The sequence below is a fragment of the Octopus sinensis genome, linkage group LG2, assembly GCF_006345805.1.
Source record: "Octopus sinensis linkage group LG2, ASM634580v1, whole genome shotgun sequence".
Classification (NCBI taxonomy): domain Eukaryota; kingdom Metazoa; phylum Mollusca; class Cephalopoda; order Octopoda; family Octopodidae; genus Octopus; species Octopus sinensis.
In genome coordinates, this window is record NC_042998.1 from 140,745,632 (window position 1) to 140,767,909 (window position 22,278).

At 39.9% G+C, this 22,278-nt stretch overlaps 1 protein-coding gene across 2 annotated transcripts in view; it reads right to left on the reverse strand.

Moving 5' to 3' along the window:
* The window catches only part of LOC115231219 (axin-1), a 201,137-nt gene that overhangs the window by 36,193 nt on the left and 142,666 nt on the right, over positions 1-22,278 (reverse strand). For both annotated transcript variants that reach the window (XM_029801295.2, XM_029801290.2), the window contains exon 3: positions 15,219-15,365. In XM_029801295.2, coding sequence (XP_029657155.1) covers positions 15,219-15,365 — 147 coding nt within the window. The remainder of the gene's footprint in view (positions 1-15,218; positions 15,366-22,278) is intronic.

Genomic DNA, 22,278 nt, shown 5'->3' on the forward strand with positions numbered 1-22,278 from the left:
GCATTTCTTTATTGCTTGAGTCATAAGGAAGATTTTTAAAATAACAACAACTGACTAGATAATTAGGCTACTTTCAGAAGGAAGACAGCAGTCTGAATTAACCCTTGTGTATTGCAAGTACCTATCAATCCTGAATAACTGAACTAATTTAATTTGAAACAGAAATCCCAAAGCACACACAAAAAAAGTTTGTACTCAACAAAACGTTTCCGTTCTTGTAATAAAAGAGCAAAAAGAAGTTCAGATCACACTTGTGTGGATATATTACATGTATTGCACCCCCACCTCTCAAAGGATCTTTGTCTTGCAAGTTATTTGGTGACCCTGCCAATGCTGATGCCACATAAAAAGCATCCAGTCCACACTGTGAAGTGGCTGGCATCTGGAAGGTATCCAGCTGTAAAAACCATGCCAAAGCTGACCTCACCTGTACTGGTTCCATGTAAAAAACAGTCTTCTCTGTAAGGTGGTTGGTATTAGGAAGGGCTTCCAACCATAAAATCCAAGCCAAAATACGAAGTCTGGTGCAGTATTTTGTGTGGCTAGCCCCTGTCAAACTGTCCAGCCCACGCCAGAATGGACAGCGGACATTAAACGACGATGATTGACATATAGTCTCGACATCGATATGAACAATGTGTGTGTGTGTGCGCTTGTATCTGTGATTGTTCACCAGTACCGCTTGAGAACCGATGTTGGTTTGGTAACGTCTATAATTTAGCTGTGCAGCAAAAGTGACCAGATAGATAAGTAACACACACACACACAAAAAAAAAAAAAGAGCCATGATTTGTTTGACTAAAACCTTCAAGGAGGTACCCCAGCATGGTTACAGCCCAATAACTGAAACCAACATTAAAAGATATTTTGGGAGGATATCATGTGAAAAGGATCCAACTGGGAATTGAACCTGCAGTGCAGTTTAAGCTTGCTAAGAACAATCCTTTTGCTCCCCATACATCATCCCTCTGCCTGCAGGAAACAGCAGTCAAATCTATCAAACAACACCAAAATCCTCTGAAGGAAAGACGGCAACATTTGGATCCTATGTAGTTCCGGATTCACTATGTTTGGCCACAATTGGAATGTCCTTAGATTAGGACGGCCTGTGGTTAAACATTAACAGCAACAACATAACCTTAACATTAAAGGCATCAGAAAGACCAGCAAAGTGATAGCTTGAGAGCCATTATCAAGTTATAGCCACCTCCTCTCTGATCCCCTTCCTCCACCTACCAATAACACCACAGCAACAGCATCTACAGAGGGATTGCATATCTCTATGGAAGAGATTTAGTGGAGGGAGAGAGAGGTCTTTGATAAAGAGTTTAGGGGGAGAGGGTGCATGTGTATACGTGGGGGGGGGAAGGGAGAGCATGCGTGTGCATGTATAAAGTGTGCATATGAAGAGAGTATGCAGAAAGTGTGGAAAAAGTGTCTATGTATGCATGTATGTGGTGAGGGAGGGGGAAAAAGAGAGAGAGAGAGTAGGGGAATGTAGGAGAGATAGAGTGTGTGCAGGTGTGACAAGAGAGTGCGTGGAGAGTGTGCATGGAGAGAGAGCATGCATGTGGGGGGAGCGTGTATGGAGAGAGAGTGTGTGTGTGTGGAGAGTATGCGTGCGTGTGTGGAGAGAGAGAGTGTGTGTGTGGAGAGAGAGTGTGTGTGGAGAGAGAGAGAGAGAGAGAGTGCGTGTGGAGAGAGAGTGTGCATGTGTGGAGAGAGAGTGTGTGCGTGTGTGGAGAGAGAGAGAGAGAGTGTGTGTGGATAGAGAGAGAGTGTGTGTGGGAGAGAGAGATGTGTGTGGGGAGAGAGAGAGTGGTGTGTGGGGAGAGAGAGAGAGTGTGTGGGGGGAGAGAGAGAGTGTGTGTGGGAGAGAGAGAGTGTGTGTGGGGAGAGAGAGAGAGTGTGTGTGGGAGAGAGAGAGAGAGTGTGTGGGGAGAGAGAGAGAGTGTGTGTGGGGAGAGAGAGAGTGTGTGTGGGGAGAGAGAGAGAGTGTGTGGGGAGAGAGAGTGTGTGTGTGTGGAGGAGAGAGTGTGTGTGTGGGGGAAAGAGAGTGTTGGGGGGAAAGAGAGAGTGTGTGTGTGTGGGGGGAGAGAGAGAGTGTGTGTGGGGAGAGAGAGAGTGTGTGTGTGGGGGGGGAGAGAGTGTGTGTGTGTGGGGGGAGAGAGTGTGTGGGTGGGGGGAGAGAGAGAGTGTGTGTGGAGAGAGAGAGTGTGTGTGGAGAGAGAGAGTGTGTGTGTGTGTGTGTGGAGAGAGAGAGAGTGTGTGTGTTTGTGGAGAGAGAGAGAGTGTGTGTGGGGAGAGAGAGAGAGAGTGTGTGTGGAGAGGAGAGAGAGTGTGTGTGTGTGTGTGGAGAGAGAGAGAGTGTGTGTGTGTGGAGAGAGAGAGAGAGTGTGTGTGTGTGTGGAAAGAGAGAGAGTGTGTGTGTGTGGAGAGAAGGAGAGTGCGTGTGGAGAGTGTTTGTGTGGAGAGAGAGAGTGCGTGTGTGGAGTGTGTGTGTATGTGTGGAGAGAGAGTGTGTGTATGCGTGCGCGCAGAGAGAGGGTGTGTGCAGAGAGAGAAGGTGTGTGTGTGGAGAGAGGGTGTGAATGTGTATGGAGAGAGATCAACAGAGAGAGAGGGTGCATATATTGAGAGAGTGTGTGTTTGTTGAGAGAGAGAGAATCTCTGTGCATGAGGAGTGCGTGTGTGTAGAATATGCGTGTGTGCATAGAGGATGTCCTGTGTGAAGAGTACATATGTGTGTGCACGCACGCACACACGCACACCTATATATTTATACCAAAAACCAGGTACAGCAAGTGTCTGTGTGTTCGACATGAATGCATAGCTGTAAACTGCATCCAAACTGCTCATACTTGTGCATGCCTGAACAACACAGCAATTAATATAAGTAGCACACACACACACACACACTGCACATGCTTTGCAATAATAATAATAATTACACCCATCGCTACATGCTGTAACTCACCCTCCCTCCATCCACTTGCCTACAACTCTATCCCACCAAACTCCATATGTTTTCTTCTTCCACAACCATGAAATTGCAGTGATTCAAATATAATGAAATATTTTTACTATCTCTAAGTCTAGAAAGACTGGGTGGCGGGGAGAGGGAGAGAGAGGAAGAAAACAAATTAAGACAACAAATTGTTGATTAGCCCCAAATTAGCCTTCATTGAGTAGCTCCTATAATTAAAGGCATTTCAGCTGTTAGCGAGCTGGCAGAAACGTTAGCATGCCGTATTTCGTCTGCCATTACGTTCTGAGTTCAAATTCCGCTGAGGTCAACTTTCCCTTTCATCCTTTCGGGGTCGATAAATTAAGTACCAGTTACGCACTGGGGTCGATATAATCGACTTAATCCATTTGTCAGTCCTTGTTTGTCCCCTCTGTGTTTAGCCCCTTGTGGGTAGTAAAGAAACAAATTATTATTATTATTATGTATTTATTAAAGGTGGTGAGCTGGCAGAATCGCTAGCAATGCTGAGTGAAATGCTTAGCAGCATTTCATCTGTCTTTGTGTTCTGAGTTCAAATCCCACCAAGGTTGACTTTGCCTTTCATATTTTCAGGATTGATAAATTAAGTACCAGCGAAACACTAGAGTTTATGTAATTGACTAGTCCTCTCTCCCAACATTTCAGGCCTTGTGCCTATAGTAGAAAGGATTATTATTATTATTAGTAGTAGTAGTAGTATATCACCATCACCGTGACCGACCAGGCTATCAGATGTTATTACACATAGCTGGTCACAATGCGCTTCGTGAGCAGGTCAACAGAAGAAAGAGTGAGAGAAAGTTGTGGCAAAAGAATACAGCAGGGTTTGCCACCGCCCCCTGCCAGAGCCTCGTGGAGCTTTAGGTGTTTTCGCTCAATAAACACTCAACGCCCAGTCTGGGAATCGAAACCGCGATCCTCCGACTGCGAGTCCGCTGCCCTAACCACTGAGCCATTACGCCTCCACAGTAGTAGTATATAGTTATGGAAAACAGACGTTAAACGAAAATGATGATGATTATTTAAGGTGGCGAGCTGGCAGTCATTAGCACAATGTGGTGTTTCGTCCATTTTTACAATCTGAGTTTGACTTTGCTTGTCATCCTTTCAGGGTTGATAAAATAAGTACCAGTTGGGGCACTGGGGTGAATGTAATCAACTTACTCACCTTGCATGAAATTGCTGGCTTTGTGCCAAAATTTGAAGTTATTAATAAATTATTATTTAAAGGAGCAAGTTCACTGAATCGTTACTGCACTGGACAAAAAGCTTAGCAGTATTTCTTCTGGCTTTACACTACGAATTCATATGCTACCACGGTTGACTTCACCTTTCATCCTCTTAGGGTTGATGAGATAAATACCAGTTGAGAACTGGGGTCAATGTAATTGATGAACCCTTGCCCCACAAATTTCAGGCCTTGTGCCTATAGTAAAGGATTATCTATTTTAGCTGGCTTTAGTCATTGGACTACAGCCATGCTGGGACACCACACCTTAATGGGTTTAGTTGAAAAAACAGCCCCCTGTACTTATTCTAGTGGTCACTTTTGCTGAATCACTACGTTACAGGGGACATAAATAAACCAACACAAACACATATACAATGAGCTTTTACATAGTTTCTGTACTAAATTCACTTACAAGGCACTGGTTGGCATGGTGGGGTCTATAGTAGAAAACACTTACTCAAGGTGTTAAGCAATCTTAACCACACAGCCATGCCTAAATAGTGCACAGTGGACTCAGTTACCATCCACTGTTATTTCTTTTAAACTGGTAGTGTGTGAGGAGGGTGATTTGGCTGCTACATCTAGCAAATCAGTTGTCTATAGGACAACAAAATCAAAAAGATATATTGTATTTCATGGCAATATAAGACATACACACACGCAAGAGGCAGTGAGCTAGTAGAATTGTTAGCATGTCAGGCGAAATGCTTAGTGGCATTTTGTCCATCCTTACATTCTGAGTTCAAATTCTGTCGAGGTTGACTTTGCCTTTCACCCTTTCAGGGCCAATAAATCACGTACCAGTTGAGCATTGGTGGTGGATAAAATCAATTTACATAAAAGTCTGAAACCAATATAAGACATACACACACACACACACAACAAAAGCACCCGCTGCCACCACAAAGAAAAAAAAAGCCCATTCTGGTGTCCTATATGTAAAGTCGGGCCTATATTATATGCTTTAATACGCTAAAAACTTTTTGCTTGTATGGGTTAGCTGTAATTTGGTTGAGGCAAATTTTCTATGGCTGGATGCTCTTCATGTGTCCAAGCAAGATAATATTTTCCTCCATGGCCTGACATGTTTTCAAAGAATATGTAAACAAAGTGATGCTGACACACATCATGCAAGGACAAGGCAAGGCTGCTATTTCTAGCAAGTCAGGCATCTGATCCTTGGGCAAAGACACTAAATAAGAGACATACCCTACACTCACGGAGTGGTTGGCGTTAGGAAGGGCATCCAGCTGTAGAAACACTGCCAGATCAGACTGGAGCCTGGTGCAGCCTCCTGGCTTTCCAGACCCAGGTCGAACCGTCCAACCCATGCTAGCATGGAAAACGGACGTTAAACGATGATATATATATATATAAAAATATACCTATGTATTTGTATGTCTGTTTGTCCCCCCACCATCACTTGACAACTGATATTGATGTGTTTATGTTCCTGTAACTTAACGGTTTGGCAAAACAGATCGGTAGAATAAGTACTAGGCTTACAAAGAATAAGTGCTGGGATAGATTTGTTTGACTAAAGGTGGTACTCCAGCATGGCTGTAGTCAAATGACTGAAAACAAATAAAAGAATATGTATATATCCAGATGTGTGTGTGCGTGTGTGTTTGTCCCCCACCACTGCTTGACAACCAGTGCCGGTGTGTTTACATCCCCATAACTCAACAGTTAGACAAAAGTGACAGATAGAATAAGTACCAGGTTTGGAGAGAGAAAAGAAGTACCTATTGGGGTCGATTCATTTGACTAAAAATCCCTCAAGGTCGTGCCCCAGCATGGCCGCAGCCTAATGACTAAAACAAGTAAAAGATAATATATGCATACAGCTGGATTTCTTTCAGTTCCTATCTACCAAATTCACTCACAAGACTCTGGCCAGCAACTGGGGACGAAACCCACAGAAAAAACAAAAACAACCACATGGTTGAAAAACAAAAACTTCCTTCTTCACCACATGGGCCCCATCTGCATTTCAACAATGAATAATAAATCACCAAACTTGTCAATACACATCATCACATAGGTTTCATGTGCGTTGCCCACCTCCTACCCACACCCCACACTGCCAATACAAATCACGATTTCACCCTATCCAAGTGAAATGGATCTTGCACTAGAACCTTGTGTAAGCTTTACATCATTTCCATTACCTAATTCATTAGCTTCTCTGCTGCAAATCATGGCCTCTGTCCAGTACAATTCTGTTGCACTTTGTAGCCTCTATTAAATATGCTGCTATATAATAAGATAGGCAGACTAAATGACCTCGTAGTATTTAGTTTCGTCCATCCTTTTGTGTGTGTGTGCATATTTTATTCTTTGACTAGTTTCAGTCATTTGACTGTGGCTATGCTGGAGCACCACCTTAAAAGATTTTAGTCAAACAAATCAACTCCATGATTTACTCTTCGTAAGCCCAGTACTTATTCCCACGTACTCTTTTGGCAAACTGCTAAGTTATGGGGACATAAACACATCAACATCAGTTGTCAAACAATTGTGGGGGAATGAACGCAGACACACACACACACACGACAGGCTTCTTTCAGTTTTCATCTACCAAATCCACTCACAAGGCTTTGGATGGCCCGAGGCTATTGTAGAGGTCACTTGCCCAAGGTGCTACGCAGTGGGACTGAACCGGGAAGCATGTGGTTAGGAAGAAAGCTTCTTACCACACAGCTATGCCTGCACCTATATATGTTTACATTTTTATCTTGTACTTGTTTTATGTCGTTGAACTGACTGTAGCCAAGGCAGGGTCACTGCCCTGAAGTATTTAGTCAAACAAATTAAAACCTGTGCAAATTTCTTTTATGTCCAATACTTCTACTGCTAAGTTGCAGACATAAACATGTTGGGTTTCTAAACAAGTTTCTACCTACCACATCTACTCACAAGGCAGGAGTTGTAGCAGTACTGCAGGTTCAGTCTAATGTGCAGCATTCAAGGTGCAATGGGCATGAACTGGAAACAGCATAGTTGCAAAACTAGTTTCTTAACCACACAAACATGCCTGGTCAATTTTCCACAAAGACTGACCTTGCTCTCATTTTCTAGGGTCGTTGATCTTTTAGTGAAGGCACATGGCTCAGTGGTTAGAGCATAGGATTCATAATCATGAGGTAGTGAGTTCAATTCCTGGACCAGATTGTTTGTTGTGTTCTTAAGCAAGACACTTTATTTTATATTGCTCCAGTTCACTCTGCTGTAGAAATGAGTTGCAATGTCACTGGTGCCAAGCTGTATCAGCCTTTACCTTTGCCTTGGATAATGGCAGTGGCTTGGAGAGGGGAGGTTGGTATGCACGGGCAACTACTGGTCTTCCATAAACAATCTTGCCCCAACTTGTGCCTGGAAGGGAATGTTCTAGGTGCAATCCCACGGTCACTCATGACCAAGGTGGGGGTCTCTACCTTTTTATCCTTTAACCCATTAGCATTTAGACTGGCCATATCAGACCAAAATATTCTACGCTTATTGATCAAACAGAGTTGGCCTCTTGCACCAACTCTACAATATTATTCTTAAAATTAAGTTTCTTCATCAAAATTGTGATGTTACAAGATAATGCATGATTAATTTAAACCAATGTGTATAAAAAGCATTACTTTTGACGGAAGGGTTAAACACAAGGTAAGAGGTACCATTGATGTGGAAGTTAAGATGTTTACCCCTAAACCAAAGTGGTTTCAGGTCCAGTGTCCTGTGCAACACACCTAGCTAATGACATCTTTAAATATTAAGCCAAATGAATTCACAACCTATTTCAGGTACTTAATTTATTAAGGAAGAGGATGAGGATAAATAACAACATTCACCCTGACAGATTAAGATTCAGAATTGAAGATCAGAGCTTCACTATTCCCCACAAATCTAAACATGCAGGCAAGTAATCTCAATTATTTGTGAGGTGAAGAGTACAGTTAATCTTTGGCAAGATTTGAACCCAGAAGTTGAAGGGATGGAACTAAACAGCAGAAGGCATTTGCTCATACACACTAACTTTTATGATGCTCCCACCTATCCCACCTGCTACACTTTAAAAACATAAACTGTAACAATAACAAATGAATGTCAATAATGATGATCATAAAACAAACAAATCATCAAAAGCCATAATTATGATAATATATAATTAAACAAAAGAGGAGGGGAAGTGGTAATGAAATTATGAGATATTGGTGTGGGCAGTAATTACGAATGCTAAATAACTTCTAAACATTAACAAGACAGGAACAGACGCACACAAACACACATGCAAATCGACTCACCTATATACATATATGCACACACACACACACACACACACACTCACACAAACCTGCACGCACAATCAAAAATATTCTTGCATTATTTATCCGTTCTCATTGTGTACAGCCTTTGTTCTTGTCCAACAGTGTACAAACCAACAAGTTTGGGAATGAATAAATAAAGAGAATTTTAGATGAACTGTAAACGAGGAAGCTGTCCGCCCCATCCTGCCGCCACCACCTCCCTGCACTTCTACTGGTCTGCAACAACAACAACCAGAGTCCATCTATGTGTGGTAGAATGGTTGGTGAAGGAAGAGGAAATTTATCTAATCAAAAATTCCCTTTGAAGGTTTTAAACAATAAAAGAAGTGGAGGAATGAGTCCTAGAAAGGTAGTAAGTATGATCTGTACACTTAACCATCCTCATCCACCCCTTGTGAACTCGTTCAACACAGCTTGTCCCACCACCACCACTATCATCATCACCAACACCATCTCCCAACTGGGTTTCTTCCACTACTTTCCAGCAGGTCCATCCCTACATTAGGAAATAAACGACAACAACAGCAACGAAAAATGAATGAATGAATAAAATAAAGAAACAGCATTTGAAAAATCTGTCTTGTTTTACTTGTTCTTTCTCACCACTGGCTATCACCACCTAATAATACACACCCAGCTACTCAACCACCATCACCAACACCACCACCACCGATCACTGTCCCGCAAAAACAAGGTGTAAAATATGTATAATTCTGTTGTAGTCATTTGCTGCTGTTGCAAGCTCTAACAACATTACGTGAAATGTGGCAGGTTTTTGTTTCAGATAAACACACTTTCAACTTCAATATGCGAGCTTTATGAGTGCCAGAAAAAAAAAAAGTGCTTTGCAGTATTTAGCTACAACCCTTACACTATGGTTCAAATCCACTTGAGGGGGTTGCAATCAAACTCTCTAGGCTCATCCTAGAGTCTATTTAACTGAACAGTAATCTTATATTAAAAATTAGAAATTATTACTGCTATCATGTATAATCTACCCCCTCTGTTCCTATTAATCTGGCACTATTCCTTTACCCTTTCTATTATTCCCTCCCCTAACACACTCGGATAGTCTTTCCTTTAACACCTTTCACAACAATAAACCTGTTCCTCTCACCATACTTCAACCTTGCGTAAAAATCATAAATAACTTAATTTTCCCCTCTTCATTGTGGCCTCTGTGCTGGGGCCACATACACACACACACACACACACACAAAAAAAGGGCATTAAGAAGGGCACTGAACCATAGAAACTCTACCAAAACTGAGACACTGAAGTAAGATGTAGTCCTTGCACCCACTGGATCCTATCAAACGAATCAACCCAAACGCCCACCCAGCCATGCCAGCAGGAAAAGCAGGCGTAAAAATGAAGATGATGACGATTAAGGAAGATTTAATGCTTTGTAACTTTTTAGTTTCATCCCGCAAGAGACAAAACATTTTTTCTAATACTTAACTATTTTGATAATCCACTGTCCTGATCTATTTATAGGCACAAGGTCTGAAATTTTGGGGGAAGGGGACAGTTGATTACTTATCTTATCAAACCTGGAAGGATGAAAAGTAAAGTTGACCGTGGCAGAATTTGAACTCAGAAATTAAAGATGGATGAAGTGCTGCTAAGCATTTTGCTTGGCATGGTATGATTCTGACAGCTCACCACCTTTTAACAATAATAATAATTAATTCTTTTATTGGCCATAAGAACATTAAAAGACATGCAACAACATAAAAGACAAAAACAGGACGATACAATGGGTTTTTGCGTGTATACAATGTAAAAACAAAAAAGTGGAACAAATTAAACTCCCAATAGGGGAGCCGCTTTAACCCTTTTGTTACCAACCTGGTTGAAACTGGTCCTGGCTCTGAGTACAAATGTTTTGTTTTCATAAGTTTTGAATTAAAATTTTCCACCCAACCTTAGTCACACTTTATGATCCTAACACCAGCTGAAAGATGACTAAGTTGTTTTACTACATTGTTTGTTATATTTAAAGTAATTGAAAGAAACACAGAGCATCTCAAAATAAATACAGTAACGAAAGAGTTAAGGTCCTCGTGGAAAAACCAACAAAAGCCATGGGTGCCTGAACAACAGGGCAAGAGCCCTTCTCCTTTGATTCTCTTTTTACAGGTTCACACTCAGAATTGCTCCTTTCACACTGGCCATTCTTCCAATATTCACCCACCTTTCAACAAATTTGCTATGAGGCAACCCTTCCCTCTCCTCCCTCAACTTCCTTTTCAAGTGAAACTTGAAAAAGTTGATGAGGGTTCTGGCCAAAGAGAAAAGTGTCTGTCTTTAGTCTTTTCAAACGGGTCCACCATACTATCGCTTAGCCACTAGACAAATAAAAATTGCCTACCCCTCTCAATCAAAGGATTGTGGCAGGGCAATCAATAATAATCCTTTCTACTACAGGCACAAAGCCTGAAATTTGGGGGAAGGAGGATTGTTGATTACATCAAGCCCAGTGCATAAATGGTATTTATTTAATTGACTCTGAAAGGATGAAAGGCAAAGTCAATCTTGGCAGAATTTGAACTCAGAATGTAGCAACGAACGAAATACTAAGCATTTTGCTCGTTAAGCATTCTGCCAGCTTGCCACCTTTTAACAATAATAATACTCCTTTCTACTATAGGCACAAGGCCTGAAATTTGAGGGAAAGAGGATAGTCGATTACATAAGTCCCCAGTGCATAACTGGTACTTATTTAATTGACCCCGAGAGGATGAAAGGCTGATCTTGGTGGAATTTGAACTCAGAATGTAGCAATGGGTGAAATGCCGCTAAGCATTTTGCCCAGCGTGCTAACAGTTCTGCTAGCTTGCTACAATTGGCACAATGCATGAAATTTTGTGAGGGGAGGGAGAGCAAATTTCAACAATGTCAGTGTTTGACTGGTCCCAAAAAGATGAAAGGCAAAGTTGATGTTGACTCACAACATAGAATGGGGTAAAAAAATAATAATAAAAAAAAGCTAAGCATTTTGTCCAATGTGTTAACAATTCTGCCAGCTCATAGTGTTTCATCATAATAACAATAATGGTTTCTAATTTTGGCACAAGGCCAGCAAATGTAGAGTAAGGGGGTAAGTTGATGTCATTGAACACAGTGCTTGACTGGTACTTATTTTATCAAGCTTGAAAGGATGAAAGGCAAAGTCAACTTTGATGGCATTTGCACTCAGAACAAAGTCAGAAGAAATATCATTAAGCATTTTGTCCGGTACTGTAAAAATCCTGCCAGTTTGTGACCTTAATAATGATAATAATAATAATAATAATAATAATAATAGTTGTTTCAAATTTTGGCACAAGGTCAGTGATTTTAATGGAAGGGAGTCATATTGATTGCATTGACTCCAGTACTTGACTACTTTACTTTATCGACTTCAAAAGGATGAAAGGCAAAGTTGACCTTGGCGGGATTTGAACTCATAAAGAATCAAAAGAAATGCCGCTAAGCATTTTGCCCGACATGCTAACGATTCTGCCAGCTCACTGCTTTCCAAATAAATAATAACAATAAAAAGTAACAACGTTTCTTTTTAAATGAAAGGCTGGAATACAACTGGATAGAAAATGCTAAAGAAATCAGCAGGCGTTGCCGATGAGAGGCAATGTTACTTCCAAAGCAAAGAAGGTATTGGAGCATGTGAAAATAGTGCAGTGAAATAATTTGAACCTATACAGCATACTGAATGTTTCCGCATGGACTTGCACACATTCATTCAACAACAATTCATTCACTTGCACATTACTACACAGAACAACTGCTGAAAAGTAGTAATAGCTGCATGTTGCAGTGGCAACTGCAGCAGCTGACATAGAGTGTTGGTGGGCGGGACAGGAGGGCACAGATGGCCGATATGCTAATTACAGACTAATTTAAGGCATGATAATGACAGAAAAATGGCCGATGTAATGGGATAATAATTATTATAAACATGCGTGTATTGCTGTTACACAGATTCAAATAAAAACAAACATATGTAACTGGGATTGCAGACAAACTGTCAGGCTTAAAGAACAAAGGAAGCAGGTATCATCATCTCAGAAGAACCGTTCTTGTGAGTTAGATTATCCAGAAAAAACCCAGTTCAGAGGGCACACCCCAACATCTTATCACCATATTTCAACAGTTTCACATTTTGATTTTCTTATACTAGAACAACCATGTGTATGTAGAGCCATAGCACAAGATTTTTAGTAAACAAAATGACACCTTATCCACTCAGTTACTGCACATTCTAATTAGATTAACTTAGTAATCATAGCAAAGCAATCTTGTCTGATATCAGTAGAATATACTAGTGCAAAAGTTTGATTTCTTAATTATTTTCTATTGTTTAGTACAAGGAGACTAATTTACATGTCATTCATCATCATTATTATTATCATCATTTTATTTCAGTCTTCAATGTTGGCACGGGTTGAGTGGTTTGAAAGGATCCGAAAATTCAGAGGACTGCAGTGAGCTCCAATGTCTGCTGACATGATTACATAACATAATGATCTTCCTAATACCAGCCTCTTTGGGTGCTTTTTTCATGGCACTGGTACTAGTGAAGTCACCAAGTAACTTACAAGACAAAAAAAGACTCTTGACTGAGTGGGTCAAAACTAGATATATCAGGTATGTGCCTTTATTTGTTATATCCAATGACTCTTTCAGTTATTTCCATCTGCTTAAAAACGAAACAAGATGAAACTGGTCTACATCCTAGACTTATAGAGCTGACATAACCTTGGATAACTCCTTGTTATTCTCCAAAATGTTTTTTTAATCAAATGATCTAACTCTTAAATTATGAATAAAAGTGATGAAACTTCAGCTATCTGTCAGTGTTACTGACTGCTAGTCATTCTGAGTCCCACATAGAGAACCAAATGTAACAACAGTGTAGATAATGAGAGGAAAAGAGGCAAGTCAGGTAGGCTAGGTGAAGGTGGCACATGACTAGCCAGCTTCAAGAAACAAAAGCCACAATAATGGTGGTGATGGCAGTTGTAGCAGCAGCAGCAGAAGTGAAAAAGGAGCCTAAACAAGGAGATGGCACAAGGTGTGGCTGTATGATTAAAAAGCTTGCTTCCTAACCATGTGATCTTGGGTTCAATCACACTGTGGCATCCAAGGTAACTAAAGCCTTGTAAACAGATTTTGTAAATAGCAACTGGAAGCCCGTGTGTGTGTGTGTGTGTGTATATATATATATATAATATATATATATATATATATATATATATATAAAATTTGCTCTCATGTTCAGTTATAATAAAAATAATTTTACAATAATCTGATGGGTTAATCTATACTTTTGTAGAGTAAAAATTTATTATTTTTATACAAGAATGTTTTTGACAGTTATTTTGAAGTTTTGGCCAGCTAAGTCATCATCAGACTATATATAAGAATGTGTGTGTGTGTGTGTGTGTAAATGAGCACCACTGTCATACAAGCGATGCTGTTTGTTCTTGGTCTGACCCATGCAAGCATGGAAAAGTGAATGCTAAATAATGATGGCAGTGATGATGACTTCTGTTGTTGAAGACGGCAACATTGATAGATTTTTCAAAGTCTCTATGTGGATAACAAAGGTTTGTTGTGAGGTATCTAGGCTGCATGCAAGGAATGATCAGGCACAGAAAGTTAAGAGCAAATGATGATCTCATCAGAATAGGAGGTGGCATTGTTGAAGATAATGGCAAGTAGGTTGCTGATGTACAGAAGGAATGCAATGGAGCACACCAGAGCTATTTGAGTTTAAAAAATCATAGGGAGCTCTATCAGAAAATGTGATAGAAGCTTCTAATCTAAGAGACAAGAGATGGACAAATCCAATATACCTTGATACAATCACTTTCACTGTTTGTACTTTTCAAACAGTTGTTACATACTCCCACAAAAGGAATGCACCAGGCACCTATATTTAAAAAAATTCATTGTCTGCGTGCGTGTGGGGGTAGTGGTTTATGGTATACATAATATATACAGTTTCTGTTTGCACACTAAGGTCACTGGATATGTACAAACAACAAATTAAGAACTGTCAAGTGAAACAAAATTGATGCAAGTTTGTTGTCAACATATTTTGTCAGTTCTAAGCTGCCAAATTCCAAATTATCTTCATAGATTTTATAGCAACTTGACTGAATATTATACAGAGCTAAGCACTCAAAAAGGAGCAGGTGGGGAAGGGCTGTATGATAAGAAGTTTGCTTCCCAACCACATGGTTTCAAGTTCAGTCCCATTGCATGGAACCTTGGGCAAGTGTCTCCTGTAACCCTAGGACAACTGAAGCCTTGTGAGTGGATTTGGTAGACAGAAACTAAAAGAAGTTTATGTATGTATGTATATATACACACACACACACGTGTGTGTGTGTGCACGTGTTAGTAGTAAATGAACATCGTGTCCTTTGTTCCCTATCTGCCAAGACATGCATGACTGGTCATGGGACAATATTACCTTGCTTGAAAACTTGTAAGAATTGGTGACAGGAAAGCATCTGGCCAAAAGAAAAGTCTGCCTCAACAAACCTCATCCAACCCATGCAAGTGTGGAAAAGTGCGTGTTAAAAATGATAAAAGGACTTAGCACAGAGAAACCACAAATGATAGTGAGAAAAGTCAAAGCAATACTTACAGACTGCTATCGGTCATTGATACAGTATCATCATTAGTTGCTTCACTGGATAGACTGTGCAGCTCACTGTCCTGGGCAGACACAGGAGCATAGGAAATATGCTGTGGGTAATTGGTTGATTGGTTCCTATCAACATAATTGCCATAGCTAAAAACAAAACAAAATGAAAATATTAATAATAATGATGATGATTTCAAATTTTGGCACAAGGCCAGCAATTTTACAGGGAGTGGGTAAGTTGATTATATTCACCCCAGTACTTATTTTATCAACCATGAAAGGGATGAAAGGCAAAGCTGACCTCGACGGAATTTGAACTTAGAACATGACAGATATTGCAAAAATCTGAAAGTACCGTATTTTAACATGTATAAGGAACTCCCTGTTTTTTGGGGGCTTAAAATTTGGAAAAAAAATTTTGTAAGGGATTATAATACTATCCATGTATAAGAAACTCCTATATTTTTTTAAAACTTAATTTCTGACAAAGAAGGGTTCCTTATACATGTTAAAATACGGTAATCCTTTGGCATACATACTAATGTGAAATATAATGCTTATTTATTTACGCTGTTTTGAATTAATCATGCATTACCTCTCATTTCTACTATCATACTCCGCTTACAAGGGGGTACTGAAAAGTTCCCGGCTTTGGGTAAAAGGAAATATAGAGGGATCAGTTAATTATGATTTTATTGCACATATTCTCCTCTCAGATTCACACACTTATTGCAGTGATCCTTCAGTTTTCTATGCCCTGTAAAAGAACTCAGAAGGTTGGGTTTCCAAACAGGACTTTCCTGATACCCTTAAAGCCAGGAACTTTTCAGCACCCTCTCATACATAGCCCCCTTATGTACTCCAATATCACCCATTCCATAGTTCCAGCACCTTGCACATCATTCTGCTACTTTCTTGTATATTCTCTTCCAAGAACTACTTCTATATCTCTCATCTTACACCTCTACATGAAAGCACCTAACTCTCCCCACCTCATAACCCACTATCTGTATCCTCTTTTATGCTCACCTTCTTGTACCTTGAGAGTTTGTCCTAGCAGTCCATCACTACTTTATCTCCTTAATTACTCCCACTCATCTCTACATATACTGACGGAGTGGCTATGTATCTCCTTTACAGCAAGACACCTGTGCTTGTCCCTCTATCTTTACTTTAGCTTTTCAACATTAACCATAAAGCCCCCTTCCCCTCTGAAATACTCTTAAGTTAGTAGTGAGAGCTTTTCCCTTTTCTTCTCCCTGGCAACCTCACCAGTGCTGTTGGAATGAGAGAGAGAGAGAAAAAAAAGACAGTACACTCTGTAAAGTGGTTGGTATTAAGAAGGGCATCCAACCATAGGAACCCTGCCAAGGCTGACATTGGAGCCCAACACAGCCTCATGGCTTGCCAAATTCTGTCAAACTGTCCAACCCATGCCAGAATGGAAAGTGGATGTGAAATGATGATGATGATGAAAATGACTATATTGAAAATATTCCAGTTTCACTTTCGCTCAATCACTATTGTATTTCATATACTTTCTGTAGTTATTTGATCTTTTTTAACTATGTCTACTTAAAGCCCACTTATCCCTAATGTCTATAGCCTTTAAATAAACCACTTCTAATAACCTGCTGTCACTTAAATCAGCCTAGCACGAGAGAAAGAGGGAGAGTCTGACACAAACGGACGTGCACTATCTTGTAGTTTACGAAGCACTAACAATGATGTAGAATTTCAATCTCACCATCGTAGATGTAGAAATAACGTAATTATTCGTAAGCTGTACTATTTTATATTTGATTTTAATTGAAAAAAAAAACAACTTAAAGACTGGGAAAAGTTGATATCAAGTTTGACTATGAAAGGGGGAAAAAAATTTCGTGTCAAGATTTAACACTCAATTAGAGATGAAGCATACTCAAGTAAATACAGCACTTGCATGCATTTGCTGTTATTTTCACAGACCCCCTTCCTTCGCCCAAATCCCAAAATATTTGGAGAGAAAAAGGTAAGTATAAAATATAAATTGGAGAATATGTTTCGCCCTTAAAACAGAAACAAGAAGACATTTTAAAGATGGCAGCTTTTATCAATTTCCTTTTCAGAAGCAACAACAACAAAAATGACTAGCAATAATAAGAGCTGTTTATTGATTATTACACAGTAAAATATTAGTACAAATTAGATCAAAGGCTTGACAGACTGAAGAGAAAAAAGAATAAAGCTTTAGTATTTCAAAAGAATAGCCAACACTTTTATTAAGTGGATAAAATCGTTCAACAACCTTTTAAGTTATCTTTAAAAAAAAAAATGTAACAGATGTGATTTGAAAGCCTGATCCAAGGTTTATCATATATTATATTTTTATTGTAATGGTACAAAGACTAAAAAGAAAAAAAGCAACAATGATTTCCTGCAATGGATTGATTGACGATATTGTTTGGTATTTATCAAATCAATCTGGCTTGATCTGAGTCTGAAACAGAGATGGACAGACTTAAACACCAGCAGGACATCAGTCCAATGTTCTGCTTCTTTACTCAAATAATAGAATTGTTTCTAACACAAGCCATAAAGTCAAACATTTCAGTGTATGGAGTTAATCAATATCATTGACACTCCTGCCTCCAGTAGTTGACAGGTATGTTATTTTATTGACCATGAAAAGATGAAAGGCAAAGTTGACCTCATCAGAATTTTAACTTGGGATGTTAGATTGATGAAATACTGCCGAGCCTTTTCCCCTGATGCGCTAACGCTTCTGCTAGAGTACTTTAATAATAATAATAATCCTTTCTACTAAAGGCACAAGGCATGAAATTTGGGAGGAGGGGACTTAGTTGATTATATCGACCAAGTATGCAACTGGTATTTATTTCACTGACCCCCAAAAGGATGAAAGGCAAAGTCAACTGAGATGGAATTTGAACTCAAGAACTTAAGGATGGACGAAATGTTACAAAGCATTTTGCCCAGCATGCTAACTATTCTGCCAGCTCACCTTAATAATAATAATAATAATGGTTTCAAATTTTGGCACAAGGGCTGCAATTTTGGGGGAGGAGGTAGGTCAATTACATTGACCTGGTATTAAACTGGTACTTATTTTATTGACCCCAAAAAGATGACAGGCAAAGTTGACCTCGGCAAAATTTGAATTTAGAACATAAAGAAAGATGAAACGCCACTAAGCATTTTGCCCAGTGTGATAATGATTCTGCTGCCTCACCTTAATAATAATAATTATTATTATTTCTTATTTAAGCACAAGGTCAACAATTTTAATGAGGGGTGGGGGGTCAGTTGAGTGGTAAATACTCTTTTGATCCACAAAGGATGAAAGGCAGGGTTGACTTCATGGTATTTGAACTTGAAAAATGAAGATGCAGAAGAAATGCTGTTAAACAGTTGTCCAATGTGCTGATGATTGTCAGTTCACTACCACAAATAATAATTAATGGTTTGTAATGTAGATATAGTGGAGGCACATGGCCTAGTGGTTAGAGCAGCAGACTTGTGGTTGAGGGATTGCGGGTTCGAATCTAAGACCAGGTGATGCGAGTGTGTTTATGAGCAAAACACCTAAGCTCCACGCGGCTCTAGCAGAAGGTAATGGTGAACTTCTGCCGACTCTTTTGCAGCAATTTTCCCTCACTCTTTCTGCCTACATCTAGCAGCTCACCTGCAATGGCATCCCGTCCAGGTGGGGAACCTATACACCAATGAAACCAGCCCTTGTGAGCCAGGCATGGCTTGAAAAGGAACAAACAAACAAATGTAGGTACAAGGCTATCAATTCAGGTGAAGAAAGTGGGGCTTGTCAATTACATCTAGTAGTTAACTGGTACTTTATTTTATTGACCCTGAAAAGATGAAAGGTAATGAGGACATCAGCTTTATTTGAATTCCGAATGTAAAGCCAGAAAATAACGACAGCAGCAAAAATTGCAATAAAATATTTTACCATTAGTCTCAAGTTTTTTAGACTTTAGCACCTTAAATAGAACAGTTCCAAACATCACAGATATATTCAGTTATATTTGTTTAATAATTTATCAGCAATGTAGCAAAACTATTTTTCTCACTCCACTCAAAGTTAATTTTTTTGGGGAAAAAATAAAAACACGATAATACTGATCTTTTGTATTCTTAGCCATGACTCTAGAACACAATTTAGAATATCAATTATTTCAGTTAAATAAAAGTTAGATATAATCATCATCATCAACACCTTGGTTCACATCCATATCTGCATAAAATGGTTTGATCAACTTCCCTTTAAGCTAATTTTAGGACAAAAAGTGAGCTGACCGTCTTAGAAGCTCTACATGGAAAGCTTAATTTTACAGTGGAAAACTAAAATATTCAAATTTTCCGAAGTACCAGAGTTATAATTCATTAATAGGAGTAAAAGAATGATATCCATCAATAAGTATGTTTAAGCCCCCTCTTGCACAACTGAATTAGATACCATGTTTTCATCATCATCACCATTGTCCTATTCCTCCTCATCATATTAAACGTCCAGGTTTTATGCTGGCATGGGTTGCAGAGTTTGACAGGATCAAATAAGTCCAACAACTGCATCATACTTTAGGGTCTGTTTTGGAATGGCTTCCCTCCTTAATGCCAACCACATTACAATGTGTATTGGGTGCATTTTTTTTTTTATTCCACTGGTACTAGAGAGGCCATCATGCAGCTTGCAAGACTACGAATCCCAAGGGAAGGGTTGGTCTTATGATAGGGGATGATGGATTAAAAGTATGAAAGAGTGGAGGGGACGAAGCAGCTTCTAATTGAAGAGCAGAGGTGGCTACCTATATTTACTAAAAAAAGGGAGAGAATGAGTCATTAGGAGCTGCAAAGAAATACATAGTAGAGATGAGATTTTCAGGTGCCCCTCCCCTCAAGGTTTGAGGTGAATACAAGTGGATGGAGGGGTGGTTACATCTTGTAATAAAAATGATAATGCTATAATGAATTCAAAGAAAAAAACTTTTTTTCAAAAGGGTTAGCAAATTCTTTGATTTTCTGGAACAGATAATATACACACTATTTTTTTGTTCTTTTACCTGTTTCAGTAATTGAACTGCGGCCATGCTTATTCTTTGTAAGCAAGTCTAGTACTTATTCTATGGGTCTCTTTTGCCGAACTGCTATGTTACAGGGGGTGGTGGTACAAACACACCAACACTGGTCGTCAAGCGATGGTGGTGGTGGTGAACAAATACAAACACACACACACACATATATACTTGACAGGCATCTTTCAGTTTCCTACTACTAAATCTACTCATAAGGCTTTGGTGCCTGCTGTCTTCTAAAACCATGTGGCTAGGGAGCAAACTTCCCAATCACACAGCCACACCAGTGTCTATGTCAAAAACAAATCAAAACAACTTTAAAGACAAAACATACTTGTTAAAGCTGTTTCAAAATCTCCTTTACATTTTCATTTGTATCTTTGTGGTACCAGTGCCGGTGGCACACAAGAAAACCATCCGAACGTGGCCGTAGCCAGTACCGCATCGACTGGCCTCCGTGCTGTGGGCACGTAACAAACACCATCCATCTGGCACCTGTGTCGGAGACACATAAAAACATCATCCGAAGACCCGGCAAGACTAGTCAGGCCATAACCCGTGGCCCCTACCTGGGACATTGTCAGTCAGTTCACCTGTGCATACCTTCCTTCCTTCTTGTGACACTTGTGAAGACCTGTTGAGGCAAGTGAAAATCAAATCAAATCAAAATAGATGAACATCAATGGAATTTGTATCTTTGTGGTACCAGTGCCGGTGGCACACAAGAAAACCATCCGAACGTGGCCGTAGCCAGTACCGCATCGACTGGCCTCCGTGCTGTGGGCACGTAAGAAACACCATCAGATCGTGGCCGTTCGTCAGCCTCGTCTGGCACCTGTGTCGGTGGCACATAAAAACACCATCCGAGCGTGGCCGTTCGCCAGCCTCGTCTGGCACCTGTGTCGGTGGCACATAAAATCACCCACTACACTCTCGGAGTGGTTGGCGTTAGGAAGGGCATCCAGCTGTAGAAACACTGCCAGATCTGACTGGCCTGGTGCAGCCTTCGGGCTCCCCAGACCCCAGTTGAACCGTCCAACCCATGCTAGCATGGAAAGCGGACGTTAAATGATGATGATGATGATGATGATACAGGTGAAGGCATGGCTGTGTGGTAAGAAGCTTGTTTCCAGGTTCAATCCTACAGCATGGCAATTTGAGTGAATATCTTCTACTATAGCAGTGGGCTGACCAAAGCCTTCTGTAGATTTGGTAGACAGAAACTGAGACAAGCCTGTCATATAAAATCTATATGTATATATCTGTGTGTGTGCGTCTTGTGTTTATGTCCCCATAACTTAACAGTTCGGCTAAGAAATAAGTTCTTGGATTAATTCGTTCAACTAAAACTCTTCAAGATGGTGCTCCAGCATGGCTGCAGTCAAATGACTGAAAGAAGTAAAAGATTACAAAAGAAAATAGACTAATTTTTTCCCAAAATCTAGAAAATTTTCACAAGAATTATTGGAGCATGGTTTTCTTTTTTCTCTTTTATATATGAATGCTCTTTCTAATACCAACTACTCACCTGTGAAATGGGAGTGGTACCTGCATTCAGTTAGATAGACACACAAAATAAATGCAACAAATCTTGTTTCAGAGGTCATGGTGTCATGATAGTGACTTTTTGAGTGTATAGCTATCTTTAGAATGTTATTTTTTTTTTTTTTATGACACACTCAGGCAAAAAAGGTAATACAACAGCACCACCTCCACAGTCACCATTAGCATTTACAGGAGAAAGTTGAATGACCATAGGAATGCACCTAGAAAGTTGTTTTGTGGAAGACCAGCAGTCACCCATGCATACCAGCCTTCCCTCTCCACATCACCGATTGTTGTCTACAGAAAAGGTAAAGGCCGATACAGTTTGGCACCAGTGGTGTTGCAACTCATTTCTATACCTGAGTGAACTGGAGCAATGTGAAATAAAGTGACTTGCTCAAGAACACAACACGTCTGGTCTGGGA